Source organism: Carassius auratus, chromosome 4 (assembly GCF_003368295.1).
Source record: "Carassius auratus strain Wakin chromosome 4, ASM336829v1, whole genome shotgun sequence".
In the NCBI taxonomy this organism is placed as follows: Eukaryota; Metazoa; Chordata; class Actinopteri; order Cypriniformes; family Cyprinidae; genus Carassius; species Carassius auratus.
Genome location: NC_039246.1, coordinates 8113429 through 8133085, shown reverse-complemented (window position 1 = coordinate 8133085; position 19657 = coordinate 8113429). Strand labels below are relative to the sequence as shown.

The 19657-nt window shown below is 36.4% G+C and overlaps 1 protein-coding gene across 3 annotated transcripts in view; it reads right to left on the bottom strand.

Moving 5' to 3' along the window:
- LOC113057948 (TBC1 domain family member 22A-like) overlaps nt 1-19657 on the bottom strand; it is a 130219-nt gene that overhangs the window by 90171 nt on the left and 20391 nt on the right. The window contains exons 5-8 of one of the 3 annotated variants that reach the window (XM_026225579.1): nt 14888-14958; nt 6936-7064; nt 4098-4160; nt 3724-3789 (exon numbers count right to left, since the gene is read on the bottom strand). In XM_026225579.1, the coding sequence (XP_026081364.1) occupies nt 3724-3789; nt 4098-4160; nt 6936-7064; nt 14888-14958 (329 nt within the window). The remainder of the gene's footprint in view (nt 1-3723; nt 3790-4097; nt 4161-6935; nt 7065-14887; nt 14959-19657) is intronic. The other 2 variants (XM_026225597.1, XM_026225588.1) reach the window with 2 other exon arrangements.

Genomic DNA, 19657 nt, shown 5'->3' with positions numbered 1-19657 from the left:
TTTCATGGGTGGGGGGCATGGGGGCCCATCAGGACTGCCTTTTTGCATAGGGCCCGGGATCTTGTGTAACGCCCCTGTTAGCTTTAACCCTAGTTATACACACTTGAACCAGCTAATCAAGCTCTTACTAGACACACTAATCTTCCAGGTGTGTTAAGGCCATTTGGAGCTAAACTTTTCAGGACATTGGCCATCCAGGATGTAGTTTGGAGACCCCTGTCCTACAGAGTTTTTACTTTGCACATGCTTTTTGATCATTACAAATAATAATGTAAATTAATTTTCTTAGAATAGGAGATATGCTGTCTCTCACATCACAAACATTATCAGTAGTTAAGTATGTGGTCTTGAAGAGGACCCTTTTTTCTCTCATTTGGACTCGGTCTTGACTTGGACTCGAAACTTTTGGACTTGGACTTGACTTGGACTCGAACCTCTTTGGACTCGGTCTTGACTCGGTCTCGACTAGTCCTGGACTTGGACTTGACAAAGCTGGACTTGACTACAGCTCTATTGGATGTGTCAAAAACATCATTTGATCATTTCTTATTTTAGGGGTAAATTTAGTTTGGTTTAGTTTAGTTTAGTTTAGTTTAGTCAAAGACTATAGAATACCCAAGACATGTCACTTGTATAGCTTTGAATTTGGAAAAATGCAACACTCAACATGGCCACTGTACTAAACGAAGCCCCGCCTTCTAAGCAAAAGAGCAAATTCCTAATCGGTAAAGTCAGCGCAACACCACAGCTGCCGTTAGAATCCCCAGTTGCTATAGAATTAGTCAGCGTTCGGAGAAGTATGTCAAGGGTAATTTTAAACGCAATTTTAAAAACAAAAACGCACTACTGTAAATTGGGCCTAGGTGCACTGGTTGATCTAGCCTGAGGGAAAAAAAAAATTAAATTAAAAATTTTTTTTTTTTTTAATTTAATCGTAAGCTTGGCAAACAGTTTTAGAGATTTTGATTAGAAGTGCACTTGAACTCAAACATTTTATCTATTATATATTAAGAAAGCATTATGAAATATTAAACAAATGGTTTCAATATTTAACAAAAACATAGTATTTAACAAGAACATAATATTTTGTTATGGAAAGAGCACATTAACAACATAACGTACACACGCATTTTTTCATGCATGTGTTACCCTCTGCTGTCATTTTTGTCAACAGCATGGTTCAATTTTAATTGTTTTACTACTGTCTCGATGCAAATTCTCTTATTTGATGAAAAATTGTGTCTTATTTGATGACAAATTAATCAGTAACTTGACAAAAATATGTGATCCATGAACATGTCCTACTTGGCAAAATCAAATCCATTCTTTAAATACATTTATAAATACAGATGCAGTGTTGTGTCTGAGTTTGGAGTAACTTCAGTTCTTTAACTATAGATGTTGTTTTTAAGTCGAATCTTTTTACTGCAAAAACCAAGAACTTTTGTGGCACTTTTGCATTCCTTTATTTGGAAACAACACCTTAATTTAAAGTGATGGTGACTTTATTTTATTTTTTTTGCATCACCTTGCTGTCAGCTCAATGGAAAGAAGCATGAAGTTTGACTTAAATCAAGAGGGAAAATGGAAGACTCTTTCTCTTCTCTTATCTCTGCCTCATGCAACTGACATCTCCCGCGCTCTTTTCAGGGCGTAATGTATCTGTCATCCCCAAATAAACTCATCTCGCATGTTGAGCCCTAAACAATAAACGTGTACAAGGCAGCTCATGCTTGTTTTTTTTTTTTCTTCTGGATCCTGTCGATCAAATGGTGTGCCTTTCTCATCTGCGTTCTTTTCTATGATCAAAGCTCCATTTATCAAAGACTTTAGACTGGTAATGTGAGTTTCTCCACATAGCTGACATCTCCTGCCTCTTTTCTCCCTCGTACCCTCCCATCTCCTCAAGGTAGGCATGGCAAGATCTCGCTCTCCTCCAGAAGCCCATTACATAGTGGAAATTAGACACTAAACCAGGCAGCAGAAATCAATGAGCGAGCTGGAGTGCATTGAAGCGCCTGAAGCGAATACATTATCCATTTATTTGGTTAGGAGACATCCACAGTGGAGGCCTTGTCCATACTTTTACTTAACACTGCATGCTTTTTGATAGTCATTTTTAAATGCAGAATAATTTTTTGAAAGGCACCAGGAGGAGGAGGAATCTTGCTCAGGGCCACAATGCATCGACATCCAGCAAGCACATTACACAAAATGTTATGATATGAATATACAATTCAAGCCTGCATTGGGTCTGGTTATGTACGGCAACAAGTATATATAAAAAAATAATAAAAAATATAAAAATATTGGAAGACTGTAAGGTAGTCTGGACCAGTATTTTATTATTATTATTATTTATTTTTTTTTGTTAGTGCATGCCCCAGTGGCACATAAGTCATTAGTATACAGCAATAGTATTTCAAAGCCAGCCGACTCAATGTGGATGAACTCAGTTTAAAGGATTAGTTCTTAAAATCAAAGTCATTGTTTACTCATCTGAGGTCATTTCAAAACAGCATGACACACAGTCCTCCAAACAATACAGAAGGAGATCTTTAAGAACTGCATGGGTTGCTTTTGTCCATGCAATTATAATAAATTGGAACTGACATTTTCTAAGATTCAAAAACGATGTAAAGAACCATGAGGGGTCTATATGACTTCTGTCCTACATTCAAAGTGTTCTGAAGTCATACAAAACATTCATTTTAGGAGCTTTTTTATTTTATTAGCATATATTTAAAGGGGGAGTACAATGGTGTTCCGTGTATTCAAAGTTGTTCACGGTGTTAAAGAGATGGATTCTCATTCTAAACATGGCCAAAGTTTTAAAAAATAATTTCGAAGAATGACTGAGAATTTGTGCCGAAAATGTTACTTCAGGGTAATATTTTTTTCAAAATATTTTTAGATCGCGGATCTATTGACGTGGACGAGAACGGAAGTCCTTATATGAGCATTTCTCCCAAGAAGCGTGCCTGCGCACACGTTGGCCAGAGGAGAGCGAGACCGCGCACATCAACGCGCTTCACAATCGTCGGCAGCGCTGCATAGGAATTTTTTGATAATGCCTCCAAATAAGTGCATTTTTGGATGTGAGGGAAAGTTTACAGTGTTCAGCTTCTTCAAGAACCAAGCATTACACGAACAGTGGATGCAGTTTGTTTTTCCGGGGCAGCAATGGAGTGTTTCAAATGCGTTTGTGTTCTGGTCATTTGAGTGACGAATGTTTTATAAACACGGCCCAAGTCGACACTGGATTTCACATCGTTTGCTATTAAAACATGGAGCCGTCCCTGTGATATAAGACCCCATTCATGTAAATAAAACTGCATCAGATTTGTGTATTTTGTTGGAAATCAGCACAGAAGTGAATATATGTTAATGGAAACAACACGGAACATCAGTATTATAGCTCCGCCCACGACACGCCTCAAGGAGCTCGGCTTTTTCCGGAAAGAATCGGAAAGCTGTATTTATCTTTTATAAATATGATCAAACTAAAGACTTCATAAATCTGAAAGCTTTTTTTCACCAATCATTTTGAAAGTATGGAAAACACTAGTCAGAATTCCTCCTCTTGTGTCACACGGAGGAAATACAATCTAATGGGTTTTGAAACGACATGCATGTTCGTTCTGTTTCTTTCTAGTGGTTGGGTGTGAGTTTGTGAGGGTGAACGAGTCAAGCTGAGTAAAATGGGTGGTGCAAAAGTCTCACCTCTTGCACAGAAGCTTGTTGAAAGAGAGGTATAAGAGGATTAGTTCTCGGTATGTCAATGTGTATCTGCAGGGAAAAGAGGAGCACAAGCAGGTTAGGACAGAACAGACTAGCGAGAAAGCTCAGCGAGAAACAAGCCTGGCCGTCTGAGGCTGCGCCTGAGAAGAAACTCACTGAATTCTTCTTCCTGCTCTGGTATTCTATTTCCTGTGTACCTTAACACACGCTTTCCGACAAAACATTTCGGGCTCGAGACTCAGCTGGCTGACCAGAATGAGAGTTTGACAGACAGATAGACAGATAGATGGCTGATGATGGAGTGACTGGTGGAGAGTAGCATGTGACATGACTCTGGGCGGTCCATCTGTCCTTACCTCGGTTACCTTGGGCTGCAGAACTAAACTTTCTGGACTCATCCGGGGAATATCTATGTGAATCTGATGGTTCAGAAAACACACACACACACACAGAAAATGTGGATGCCAGGAACATGAAGAGTTATGGAATTGAGAGAAGACAAACACACAAATACATTTCCACTATGAGGAGAAGCATTCCAATCCACAATTCATGAACATTATTTATTCGGCAGGAGTGAATAATCAGTAAACTTTGATTAGTCAGCTTTTGCAATTAGTTAAAATATTGACTTTAACAAATCACTTCAGTTTTTGACAATCATATTATGTAACTCCAATTAATTTATCCAAATAATATATTTGGCACACAAAAGACCATTCACAATTTAATTAGATGTATGAAAAAAAGAAAACAAATAGTAGTAACTAAATCTCCTGCCTAACATATCTTTTTTTTTTTTTTTAAGTCACATGGATAAAAAACAAAATAAAGATAAGTGATACGATGTTTAATTTTTTGGATAAGCTATTGTATTCAAAAACTTGATCTCATTCCCACTAATAAAAAGATTTTTATCATTAGGTCTACACTTGAAGAATTGCTTTATAACAGAAAATCAAGTTGCAATTCTAACTGAAAGCAACACTGACTCTGGTTTTGCATGCTCAATCCTGTAAAGCTGCTTGATTTAAGGCTAATCTATTGCATAAAGTGCATATAAATAAGTGTGACATGACAGGACTTTATTAGAAGACCGAACTAATCTACATGGTTGTTATCAGATGTGTTCTTAACTGCTGCTTTCTCACTGCTGTCAGTTTTTGATGTTTATTTCGTTATTGAGAGCATATATTTGCATATTCATCCAAACATCGCTCAGCCGCTTGAGGTTCGGCTGAATTTGTTTTTTGTTCATTTCATGTTCTTATATTAGGTCATTTTAGATTAAATGACTATTCGATATGTCAAATTTTTGGTCGATGTTGCCGATAATATCGACTTATCATTTTATCCCTAATGATAATAATACATTTTCAAATTTAATTTTATATTTAAATCTTGAATGAATGTATTTTTATATGATTGCATACTAAATATTGCGCATCATTTTACCTTCAAAATTTAATTAAACAAACTACAAAATAACAACAATCACAGTAAACATATATTCAAATGTTTCTTTTTTTTCTTCAGTTTATGTAAAATTTTATTCAAATAAAATTATTAAATTAAATATTGTTCTCCCGATTTTAGGGATATGTGCTTAAAAACTTGGGGAAGCTGTACGATCATGAAAACATCTGCATTTCTAAGAAGGATTGTAAAATGCAAAATAACGGATTTATATATTTTTTTTTATTATTTATTTATTTTATCACAACCATTTTGGATTCATATGTAAGAAATGTTCTTAACAGACTTTGTGAGAATCACGCATACATAGCTTTCAAGAGGTGAAAGGAAAAAAATGTGTGAATCTCACAACGCCAGTGATCAGGTTTAAATCAGGCAGACATTTATCAGAGTGACAGCAACAGTTTGATCTTCACATCCTCCTGCCAATACACTGGAGATTTAAACATTCCTTGTCATCTTTTCCTCCTCTGCGTCGAAATATTAAAGACTATCTGTTGATGGCATTTCTAAACACTTATGAGCGCCTAATATAACAGTGTTTTGGCAAAGCTAACACACTGCTGCTGCCAAAACCTCAATCAGTACACAAAAACAACCCAAAACCCTGACTACATTACATTCAACCCCTGGCAAAACTGAACTGCTTGCTTTGAACGTAAAAAAAAAAAAAAAAACTTCTATTAAAAGCAGAATTAGCTCTGTCTGTGCAGAGCTGTAAGGGAAGCCGGGAAGTTAAAAGGAAATCACAGGAAGATCTGAATCATCTCAAGAGTATTTGGTTCTGCTAATTATTGCTGCCATCCTGCATGAAGTTCAGTTAGCAGTATTCTCTAGTATTGTAGGAAGCCTTTTTCGATGACTAAGGCACAAAATATGAATAAAAATCCTAAAAAAAAAAAAGTGTATTTTTGTCCCCTTCAACAAATGGTCAGCAAAAAGCAGCAGTTTCTTTCTATAAATAACTTTTTTATATACATTTTTAGATGAGATTTGCTATTTCAACCATGTTACCAGTTTGTATCATTATATGAATGCTATAACAATAATTATAATAAAATTTTTAAAAAGTTATATATTATAAAATTATATATTACAGCCATTGTTGAACGGCTGAACTTGACAAATGCATCCACGATGTATTATATATATTAGAAAAATAATAACAATTTAACAGATTAAGAAAAATGGGAAAAGGCTGTATATTTGTCTGTTTACCAAATGATGCAAGTGTTACCATTTAAAGGAGCTTTACATTACACCAATGCACAGAAGTCATGCAAAAACAGGGCTGCACACAAAATGTGGGACACGGCTAAAAATGACACTTAAATACTGTTTGGAATAAAAAGTATTGGTACTTCAAACATATTGCTACTTCAGTTGAAAAACAATTTAGCATTTCAAAATTCTAACGCTGCATAATTTGAATTTATTGGACACTCGAGAAGCTTGAGAGTTCTGCGGTGGGACAACGTTTAAAGGGGGAGCTTTTTTAGTATTTGTCCTGCTGTCTTGATTTTATTTTAGACAGCATCTTATCTAACATATCTCACACTTCTAACATCACAGATATGAGAATTTGGACTAATAATGCTTATATACGGAGTAACAAAACCAGTTTGTATCTTAATCGCTTGAGTGCTTAGAAAAGCGCTATATAAATGAAAAATTCTTCTTATCATTAATCAAGAGCATGTAGAATTAAATGTAGTTACCTGTCTGTATGTGTCCTGATGGTGTTCATCATTACGGGAGTCGTAGTACTGCTCAATAAAGCCGAAATATTCCTGCCGCTTCCTCTGCAATGTGCTTTCTCTCCGCTCTGCATTGGCTGGCAGGTACCCCTGTAAAACAAAAACGAGCAAATCCAAAAACTAATGTTTACACCAGGCCAGACAAGATCCCTCTAAATCAATCTGATATAGATCTGACCTCGCCAGCAAAAATGTTTGTTTGCCTGCAACCAGCACAATAGCTGTTAGCATCAAGTCAGCCGAAACCAGAACTCGGAAAAGTTTGAAGGTTTCACGGAGTTTGGGGCCCAAAAGTTGACATCAGTCACATTTAAAGTTACATTTCCTCTTATTACTTGCCACAGCAAGAGAATGAGAGCGCAGCAGATGTTCAGGCCCAGAAAAGAAAGTCTCTTGATAAAGTAATTGATTGCACGAAAATCTACAAGCACAGAAATCCATTTATCACGCGAGACGCTCCCCCATGTGGCTATTTTTTACTTCCACACTCAGACGGGTTTCGTGACAAGATGTATGTGTGCCAAGGAGAGCTCTTCTTTACGCTCCATTAACACATGTACATGTAATTAAGTCCTACAGACTAACACATTATAAATAATGTTCACATTATTATAAGAAAAAAATAAACGCACCACAAAGTTAGAAATGGTAATAAATAAACCTGATGATGTGCATGGGAGTTTTTCTTCAACTATAGACTTATGACCTGACGGACCTTTAGAAAACAGTGTATTATATATATATATGTATTATATATCTGTGTGTGTGTGTGTGTGTGTGTGTGTGTGTGTAATTGTATAGAAATTATATTTCTAATTTATTTTTTTATTGCATAATAGGACAAAGCAATAAAGAAAGAAATAAAAGTGATATTCTTTGTTGCCTTCACACATGTTCTGTATCCTTTTTCATTTACCTGACAGTGTTTGTGTTTCCTTGATAAGAACTTAAAATTAACATATCGGAAGTTGCAATCATTTTTAGATCTGATCATTTCCCTAATATATTTGTTTTTCCATTAGCAGACGTATCCAGCAAACGTTATAAAGACATAAAAAGGGCAATAGAAGTGATGTAATGGCAATACTGAGAGGTCACTAGGCATTAGATCAGAATAAGTGAGCCGTCTAACAGCACAAATATCAAGCTGCTTCACAAGATCAGGACAAACTTCTCCTCAATGAGGTTTCCTTACTCTATAATAATCATGGCCACATACATGAGAACGGGCATCTACCTGTCTTTTTCAAACGGAGAATATTGTTACTATATTAGGTTCTAGATTACACAAAATATCTTTTAATAAGCATTGTGTGTTTATTCGTTCTTTCCACTGAGCATAACGTTTTGATGCCAGAAGTTATGTTTATTTCTAACTATTGAATACTGGAATTTTATTGTTATACATTTCTATTTAAGATTATTTGATGCATAAACATTCAAAACGATTTAAAAGTTTTTTTTTTTTTTTAAATAAAAAGTTTTTTTTTTTTTTTTTTTACTTTTATTCACCAAGTATGTGTTAAATTGATCAAATGTGATAGTAAAGGCTTATATTAGACTTATATTAGAAAATATTTTCATTTATACTATATTTCATCAAAGAATCCTGAAAAACTATGTAAAAAATAAACCAATCAATCAAAATCAAAAGCATCATGGGGAATGAAGACTGTAGTATTCTTCATTCAGCATTATACTGCTTAGTTTAAAATATAATAATATTTAACAATATTACATTTTTGTTCTGTATTTTTGATCAAATATATACAAACTGTATGAGCATATCAGACTTAAAAAATATATAAATAAATAAGCTTACTGATCCCTAACGTTTTAACAGCAGTGTATAAATACTGAGCAATGTGCTCCATTTTAAAATTAGGTTGGGTCAGGTCGGTGGCAAGGTCTTGTTTACCGTCTAGCTTCCACCAGCAATATAATGTCTCTGCAGACCTCTACCAGAACCGGTAACTTCCAGACTCAAAGATCATTGTAACACATAATCTACAAAACGAACTGCTCTCGTTAATAACATCCACAAAAGATGACACCGCTGATCTGGCACTCGTGTGTGAATGCCGCATCAGGTGAAATAAACATGAAATAAAGCTGTTGTTCTCATTTTGTCACCGGAGAAAGAGATGCGGGGAGGGAGAGAACGGGGCATTGTTCACAGCAGGTGCAGAGGTCCAAGAACAACAGGCCCGTAATAAATGTTTCCCAGCAGCTGGGTTTGGATGAACACGCGCGTAAGGTCTATGTCCAGGCGCTGGCTCTGCATCAACCCGCTCCCACCTGCTCACGACGGGACGCCATTACTCAAACACCTCGTATTAGTGCAACTGAAACCACCATTTAATCATCTGCACAGCTTTATCCTTTTATTTATTAAAGCCCACCGTGTGCTATTTCACCGAGTGTGGGTGGGTGAGAAAGAGATGGGTCTTACACCCCAAAAAAAAATAAAAATAAAGTTATCACGGAGAATATGATACACTGGGGTAAGTCTTTTTTTTTTATTATTATCTTACACCTACAAAATGTTATTTTGGAACCCTCATAACTGCACTTTTAAACTAGTACAAGCCAATTTTTCAGCAGTTATTGTTGTCACACCCACAAACAAGCAAGGCAGCAGGGGATTGTGGGTAAAACTTCTACACATCTGGGCAGCTGTACAGAAACAGACCAGAGAGAAGACCACAGCTCTTTTCGTCTGGGTAATCATGCCATTTCCTCGAATAATAAAATGCGCTGTTAAAGGGCAAACATTGCTATAGTGTTGTTGGCATCGTGTCTAGAGATAAGATAGATGTGACGTTCTCTGCAACAGGTTTCATTGGCTTTCAAGTGTCATGCCTGAAGAGGCAGTCGTCACAGGAAATGAAACAGGAAGCCAAGAAGACTCCAAAGTAGCATTGATTTCCCCTGATAACACGAATCACTCTGTGAAACTGCTAGTTGCGCTGACAACTAATAGATGTTACATTGATATGGCACTTCTAGATGATTCCTAGGTTTTTCAAGGTAGTTGCTAAGCAGTTACTAGAGTGTTCTAGGTGGTTTCTATTGTGTACTAGCTAGTTCCTTGCCAACTCCTGGGATGCTCTCGATGTTTGCTAGATGATTACTAGTGTGCACTTAGAGATAATTAGCTGTTGTTGTTCTGTAAGGTGGTTTTTAGGTCATACCTTTTTTTATACTAAGAGTAGTAGTTAATAGTCTCTCATTGGCTTGTTTAGAAAAGCCCTCCAAGAAACAAAGAAAGTTTGTTTTCTTCGGACACTTCATATTTAACGCTATTTGTTGGTTTGTCAGTTGCATTTAATATATTATACTTGGGTTTGTAAAAACTGTTATTAATGCATGTTTTAGCCTTAGTTTTTGCTGCATTTACACAGTTTTTTTGTAGCTGGTGCCAGCAGTTTAAGGAGTTTGAGCGATTTGAAATTGTGAATCACTTTTGCAAAGCAATCGGTTAATTCAATTCAAAGGTTTTTCTCGCATCACTACTTAGTAGTACAGTGTCAAAGTACAACAATACATGAAAATAACAACATATTTTTACTCCAAACTCACATTATAGTGCCAACTGGGTGTTTGAAATAACTATGAACCTATGTGTGGAAGAATATTCAGGACTTTTTTTCAAAAGAAATTACAAATTTATTTTTCAGTTGCGTTTTCCATATGTGGATGCGTACGTAAATTGTGACAATCTAAATGCAATTGCAAATCTTGCATTACCGTTTGAATTTTTGCTTTTCGCGTAAGCACAGTAACTGCCCCATTTCAAACGAAAATGCAACTATTTCCCATATCTTACGATTCCCATGGCTCTCGGCCCCACCCCATTCGTCACATGTATGTATAAAAGTATAATAAAATTAAGTATATTTAAATGAGTATAATTAGGTAAGGGCTTGATTTTCGCTGGAGGAAACTGATCTGAAACTTTACAGTAGATGACAAAACGATTGCTCCCTCGTGAGCTTTTGTAAACTGTATTTATGACAATAAACTGCACAGATACAGATGTTCTAACAAGCTCTCAATAAACACACACCTAGTGTCTGTCCTCTGTCAGATGAAACTTAGACAAACTAAAATCGGAAGAACTGTGGTCGTATCTCCAAGACGCTTGAAGAAACAATCCTGCAAAGCTACCTGAAAAACAATGTGCAAGTGTACCTGGACAAAAACTGCTGGCAAAAGTTGGCCACACCAAATATTGATTTGACTTAGTTAATAGAAGTTAACTGATAAATAAAATCAATTTATGACGATATTTTTGAAAGCATCCTTACTGTACAGCATATTTACACAAGTACCTAAAACTTCTCACAGTACTGTAGCTCTGGAGGCAGGTTTCATAAAATGTCTTGAAGATGTTGCTACAGTTCTTCTGGATTTAGTTTGTCTCAGGTTCATCTGTTTCTTCGTATAATCACAGAGAGATTTGATGATGGTGACATCAGATCTCTATGTGGAGTACCTGCTGTTATCAAACTCCTTGTGCATTCAAAAATCTCACTAGATTATTATTAAAATTAATGGCAAAATGAATGTTTGGAAATGTAAACTGATATTTCCTACTGACTTTTGCACAGTACTGTACGACATTATTGCTACTTTATAAAGAATGACCAAACTGATAAAAGACAGTGACCGACAGCACTCATTTTAACTAAACATCAGAGTGACTGACAGAGACACAGTAGAAACATTATGTGTGGTTTTGTATTAAATAATGACCTAGATGCTGAAATGCATTTATTAGCCTTAGGAGTAAGGGAAGCCTGGGAAATGAGAGCATCCAAGGAGCGTGTGAATGCTATGGATTTTATTTTTAATATTTTTAAATGTTCTTTAATATTATCCATTATTTGTTTTTTAGTTCTGGTTCTGGCATCGGTACAATTTTAAAAGTATCAATATGGCACTGGTATCTTAAAAAACCCAATCGATACCCAACCCAACACTATTCACAACTGCTGTTTCTGTCACATTTACTGTCAATGTTTCTGTGCAATTTATTCTGTCTCATAATGTCTTTATGAGCATATCAAACGAGACGTTTCAGACGCGCACTCCATTTCTTCTCAGCTCCAGGCACTAGTCAAATGAGCACCGAAAACGATACTGTGCTCGTAGCCCGTGCTCTTCAATTGCATGCACAAAGGTGCCGGCGCGGCTGTAGCCTGTACCTTTCATATCAAAGTGTGAAATAAATTATAAGCATGCAATGCCATGATCAGGTCAGTTATGAAGTTACCAAAAGGTGATAAAAGCAGCCTTAAAACTGTGTATGCATGAAATATATTTTATATGAGTAACAGTTTAGAACACGTCTCTGAGATGCTTTTCAGATCTGTCCTGGAGCAGCCCACCACTCACTCATCTAAGATATCTGATTCAACTCGTCAGCTTATTAGTAGAGACTTTGAAGTATGTCACAAAAGTTGAGAGAAAATATGATGCATGTCAGATCTGTGTCATGTTCAGCAGTGGCAACGCTTAAAGAAATAGCAGCCAAAACAATTTAATAATCAGCTTCTGTGATGTCTGTTAATAATAAATTACAAAAAGGACATATATATATATATATATATATATATATATTATAGCTTTAAGGATTAATCCATATTTAATTTAGAATGTAGAGTTTAATAAATTCAATTTATGTATATTTCTTCTGAAGGGCACAAATATACTGTCTTTATGTTGTTTGTACATTAATTTGAAGATTGAAAGTGAAATTACTGCAATATAAAATTATACGTAAAAACTTTAATGTTAGGTGGGATTAATCAATTCATTTCACAAAAAAACGTTTGATATTTATATAACAAAAAAATAGAGTTCTGTGCATGAGAAATAGCAAAACTAATTCTTGCCTTAGCAAACACCACTAATAAAATCTTTTATTTTCTAGCAGCTACCTGACAAAAGATAAATTATTTCTTCTTAGGAAAGTGTTGAGCGTGGTTCGGTGGCAGTTTGTGAGACGTCAGCAGGATGCACAGAATTGATCACGCGTTAAAGCGGCTGTTCAAACGGTGATGCTGCCCTCCGCCGGTCATTACTCTTGTTAAAGGATGCTTTCCAGCTGTTCACACTCGCTCTCCACTCACTCAAACACAAATACACACACACACCGATGAACTCACAATGCACACACCTGTGCAGGAGCTCAATAGTGTGGATCGATGGGGTTTGATTGAGTGGGGCTGCAGTCCAGGGTTCGAGTCAAGATGACAGATGAGGTAGCCGTAGGCAAATGAAGGTCACACGGGTGAATTGGATGTTTTTGTGTGTGTGTGACCACACACCAGCCCAGAAGGGGGTCAGAATATCAAATATCCTCCTCCATTCCATCCTGTTCCAGACTGACACTTCATCTATCAGTGTGGCAGGAGGGCACACTGCTACCTGTCTGTATGTCAGAGGGTACGACCACAAATAACCCCCTCATCATGCCAGTCCTGTCCTAGGGGAAACTTTACACCAATTACGTACCTGATATATTTCATCCATTATTACATTTGAAAAATTATATAAAAAAAAAAAGTTACAATGCTTTACCCTTCCTTAATATGCAGACTGTGCACCTCTTGAGACGAGGGGAAAAAGGTTTAGCTGCACAGATCTTACCACCCGTCCTCAAGCTGTCCCCTTTAACCAAACTCCAATCTGGGTCACGGCACCAATTTAACTGGTCTGAATTCACACCGCTCCGTGTAGGGTTCGAATCAGTGTCAGTCTGCATGAGAGGCAGGGGAGTGGAAACACTGCTAGCTATGCAAGCCCCATTTCATGTGTGGTTGTATCCCGAAAAAATGTCAGAATGTCTTTGCGTAATACAATGTGACACACTCGAAGCACTGGCGCAAAAGTATCAAACATTACGAAAAGTATTTCTGGCCACAACAACCTTAATCTAAAACATGCACATGTAGTAGTTGTCCTAGAAACTATTTCTTCAGAGCGGTTAAAAAAACAAGCCAACACACATTTGGTCACAGTACTATGTGCATTTGGCAGACAAATTTAAAGGTAACTTTATCACCAACTTGAGTACCAAGGTTTGCTAATGCAACAGTATTGCATGAACAACCAACAAGACCGCATAATGCCTTGTTTCCACACACTCATTTGCATACTTGCATTAATTAGGTTTCTGGCTGTACAACTCAAAACCAAATAGATTTATTTATTTTTTTTCCTCTGGACTTTTAAGCCAGGGCTTATTGCTAAATTATCCAATAAGTACCTCATTAGAAGGAGGGACATTTCTAGTAACGTAGCCCAGAGCAATGCTGGGTAGTTGAGGTTAGGCGCAGAAATTAATGTTAACTTTTCTAGATGATGTTTTTAAAGTGCACTTGCTGTTTTATTTTACCATTATTAATGTGCTTTTATTCTGCAAAACACTTTCTTTCAGAACCCTGTTTATAGAGCACAAAGTTAAAGAAAGAAAGAGCTTTAATGACAGCAGGCATTCCAGCTGGAATGGACAAAACCGCATGATCCATGTCTTCTCAGCATGATTTGAGAATGCTCCAAAGAGCATCTTGTGTTACAAAAATAAGCAAGTGCATACGTTTCAGCTCAGGTGGTTCAAAGGTCTGTCTAACAGTAAAAGGTTTTGTATATTCACTGTTTCAGGTTCTGCCCAACCACTGAAATGGTTGTACCATTAGTTTTCATATGACTGGACCTCTGAGCTTCCAGGCGCAAGTGCTCCTAGAAGTCATTAGTAGGAAGCCTAATTACTTATAAATGTGTATTTATGTAGAATGCATTATGTATTCTTTGATTCATCTTGTAATGGATGTACGCTGTAGTCCTCTAATGAGCTTGACCATTTGAAGAAAGACTGCGCTGTGCGCTGAGATTGTTCCACTTACTGTGAGTAGCTTCCATGTGATTGGGCGCACCTGCCGTGGAATTCCAGACCAGCTCAACTTCCGAAGCTCCTCTAAGGAAAGAAAATATATTTATTAGACTAATAGGCAATACTCAATTTACGAGTTTGAATTATTCACAATAAGGCCATGGAAGTGTAAAAAAGGGGGTCAGTTTTGCCTTTAACGTTTACATTTTAACTTACAAAAAAATTGCAAACTGGTCTTTATAACACCAGTCCGTTGCCTACATTCACCACGGTGCTCTGTAAACCATTCTTATGTAAACTGTCCCACTGAACTGAATGGCAATTTATGCAAGAATACTTAAACAAATGACTTCTGCTGAAAGTTGTTCTGCTCATTTTTCCTGAATGAGGCCCAGCTGTGCACATGCTTAGTTCGGCGAGCACCGACCAGTTATCATCTTGGAAATAAACACGGCTTAAACACAGCTATTTTGCATTCAGTTCAGGTTTGTATGATAATACCTTATACCTTCCTTTTCTGATGAAATAAAATGAAGATGTTCGAAATTATGTCTGATTTGTCATCAGAATTAGAAGGATGTTTACAGAAAATGTACATAAAGTATACATACTACAAAAAAAGTATAAAAGTAATATTTAATATTCGGAATAGCAAAAACCACTCCAAATATGGTGACATCAAGGTGTCTCTGATAAGCTGTTTCTAACATATAATGATTTGAGATGCACTAACCTGCATATTTAATAGCGCAGATAGTAGGGCTGCACGATTATGACAAAATTCATAGTTGTTGATTATTCCCTTGAAATTATAATTGTGATTATTAATTATGATTATGACAATTTACACTGAATTATGTTTATACCATCGTTTGATGTAATTGAATGCCATATTTTTAAATTAAAATAAGCTGAAAATACTAACTTAAACACTTTTTATGGCCCTATCATACACCCGGCGCCTACATATCATAATGGATAGTCATCACATGTATCAGAATCTATTTGCTCGCACACGAGCAGGTCAGTTTCATCTCGGAGAAACGTTCTGTCTTTGCGCTTGCCAAATTCTGTCGTGTAAATATCAAATCCGCCATGGCACGAGCGCAACTGGCTCTTAAAGGGAATGGAAGATGAGACTCTAATTGGGTTATTGCATGTTACGCACAAAAAAAAACACCCATTACTCATTAAGAGAATAGGGACAACCTGTTTAGACCATGCGCCAGGGAGCGCCAACCATTTTTCATTTTTCGTTAAAATAGCGAAAGTGGATTTGGACACGGCCTGAGTGCACCTACGCCGTGCGCTTTACACTTCGCATTTAGATCGTTAAAATAGGGCCTTAGTGTTTTTTCTATAGCATGCCTCAAAAGTCAACTATACATCGGATTGGTTTCTTCTTTAAATTACAAAAAAGTAAAAATATGAATGGTATTATAATGTTATACTAAAACTAAATTTAAAATAATAGGAAAAACCCTTAAGATAACATAGGAAGAAAAAAACAAAGCGCATCTTAAGCATGCAGAATAACATAATATGGACTTTGAACGATTAATTGCCACTTTGAACGATTACGTACTTGCGGCCTCCATAATTGTAATTGCGATTAGAAATTCGATTAATTGTCCAGCCCTAGCAGATCTGCAAAACCGGATTGACAATAAAATTTGAATTCAGCAGGCACACCACGCATTCAGTACGCACTGCACAAGTGTGTATTTGTGAACCCAATAGAATAAATCTCAGTGGGGCAAATTGGACTTTTTAAATGGACAAAGAGTCCCTGCAGAGCCTTAAAAGAGTGAAAAAGCACTTTAATACCAAATATTTCTCATTTCGTATCTGTATTGCATATTTCAAGGGTTGATGGCAGCGATCATAATGTGTTGAACGTGGATTAGTCATTTCTCAGGGCCTTGACAACAGGCTGCAGTGTAATGTGCATACATTTTATTTGACATCAAAGATAAATCTAAATTTAAAAGAGGTTGGTTTAAAAATTCATACAATAGATGAAATGTGCTATGAATACAAGAGCCTTCTGGGGTAAAAAAAACGAATATATATATATATATATAAATATATATATATATATATAAATATATATATATATATAAATATATATATATATATATATATATATTTTTTTTTTTTTTTTTTTTTTTTTTTTTTTTTTCCTGAAAACTAGCCTTTCTGATATCACAGCCTGGTGTTTCTTGTGCAGTGCCTTTGTCAGAGCAAAATGAAGACTGAAGCAAATAAATAATAAATAGTGTTGTTATGACTGCCATGCAAATACGAGGGACTGTGAAAACATAAGCATGGTCTACCTATTCACACATCATTCATTATTATCAATGGCAATATATTCTCAGAGAGGCCTCAAAGGTTTATGCTATCAATCATATTTCCGCTCAGCTCCTAAATAAAAATGTTGACCCAAATTATATATATATATATATTTTTTTAATTACATCAGAGGGACACAGATACACACACATATACATATATACACAAGTGTTCTTTCTGGTCCTCGAATCTGATTGGCTGATACGAGTGTTTATTCTGTTTATAATATACTATACAACAGGTGTTTGTGTGAATAGTTTCCAGGGAAACTAGGGAAAACACTGGAAAATGATATAGAAATTCTGTCGTCAGAATATTTCTCCATCCTAAAGAAAAAAAAAAACAAACAGATTATTTCAAAGAAAATGATAATCTTTGATAATCTAGTTATCATAACTTTAAATGTCTCTATTTCCAGGCGGACTGATAAGGAAACCTGTGTCCTAACACCTGAATGTTCATCCAGACAACAGGACAAGTTGTTTAGCCAGCTGTTGTCATGTCAAATATGTTTCGGGAAAACAAAGGGGGACATGCCGCCTGAGGCTAAGAGAAGACAGATGGTGGGAAAGTTATGAAAAATATATATGATGACTATGGAGCAAGAAACTTTGAGATTATAAATAAATAAATTTGTAAAAAAAAAAAATTTTTTTAAATCAAATCAGAATTTGTTTTTTGTTTTTTTAAATCAAAATGTAACAGTCCAACATTCCATTCCCTTGTCGACTGCAGGGACAAGACCAGCCTAAACACTCTTCAAAACTTTTGCGTTTCACAGAAGAGAAGTCGTCATACTGGCTTGCAAAAACACAAAGGTGAGTAACTGATGACAGAATAATCATTTTTGGGTGAATTATCCCCGAATCTCATTTTGGGGGTCAGCCATGCAGTAATCTAGATCTTAATAAAGTCTTCATTAAGCTATAGATCATTATAAAAGACACCATTTCCATTCTAATGAATGCATTTCTGCAGATCTTCGTTGCGCTTGTGCAATACCTGTGTGGCTAAAGTGTAAGTACAGAGGGCATGAGTGTGTGTTCTCTCCAGGCAGGTGTGCTAGTATATGAGGACGGTAGGCTGTCCTGACACATTGAAGGCCAGCTTTAATGCGCGTGCTGCTTTACGCAGGAACTTTATAGGGAAAGCGCTCAATTCATTAAACACAGAGCCACTCAAGGGTGTCTCCTCGGCTCGCACCTTTGAACCCTCATTTGCGCTGTCAGCCGCAGAAATTAGTCGATGAATCTTGTGCCCTGGCTCTTAATTAAACTATCTGTTATATTTCCTCCACGTGGCATTAATCTCACAACAGGGGGGAGAGGAAGAGAGAGGAATTAGACGTCCACTATTTCATCAGCTCATTGTTGCTGTCTTTGTCCCTCTGGAGACGGTGACCTCAAAAGAGGTTGCGACCATCCGGACAGTTGCTCATGAAAAGCTGCCAGCTAACTGAGTCTCACATAACCTGTATAAAACATGTCCAGGCAATATATAACACCTTAATCAAAAGAGGAGGAAAAAGTCATGGTATTTGCTGTAATACTTTTACATAAAAAAGGGTCTGAATAGAATAATACAAAAACCTCAGAAATATGACCTCAGTTTTCATGAGAACTCTATGTATCACACATTTGTGAACAGGAGTGTGTTTCGTGTGTGAAGGTGGACAGTGCAATTCTTGCCAAACCACTCTAAGGCAGTCGTTTCATTTTCTTTATCTAATTTGTGTGAGGGCCGTTTATTTCTGTGCCAATACGGTTTCCACAACAGATTTCTCTTTGTTACCTCCATGGAAAACAAGGAAGCAAAGCAGCAATAGAGATATATTCTTAAAAGAATAAATGATTAGTTTGTGTCATTCGGATTTCTTGACTGATGAGTTGCTTTCTGTTATTGCAGTGTAAGTTTCACTAACACAGCTCATAAAGTTCATAGTGTAATCACATCCAATAAGCACATCTCATACGTAAAATATTTCTTCTGAAAATTAGGTGGGTGAGAGCAAATAAGCGAACATATCTCACCAAACAAATATCAGCTAATTTTGTGTTTAAATAGAGTTCTGCATGACATTTCCAAGAATACATGCCATTTCCACGAATCTGTTATCTCTTTAACACATGGCTGGCCATGATTTTTCCAACCACCCTAACAAAAACTACAAATAAATAATAAAAAAAGAAATTGTCACCATTACTAATAATAATAACAACAACAATAATAAGCACCCATGTGCTGTTTTAAATCAACATTACTTTTTATTTCATGGAAATGTACCAGACGATACACCATACTAACAAAAGTATTGGCATAAGTATTTCTAATGAACAGGTTTGACTACTTTAGGGGCCGTTCACATATTGCATCTTTTGCGCGATCAAGTTAGTTACTTCCAATGTAGGCGCGCGGTATGCGCGCTCAT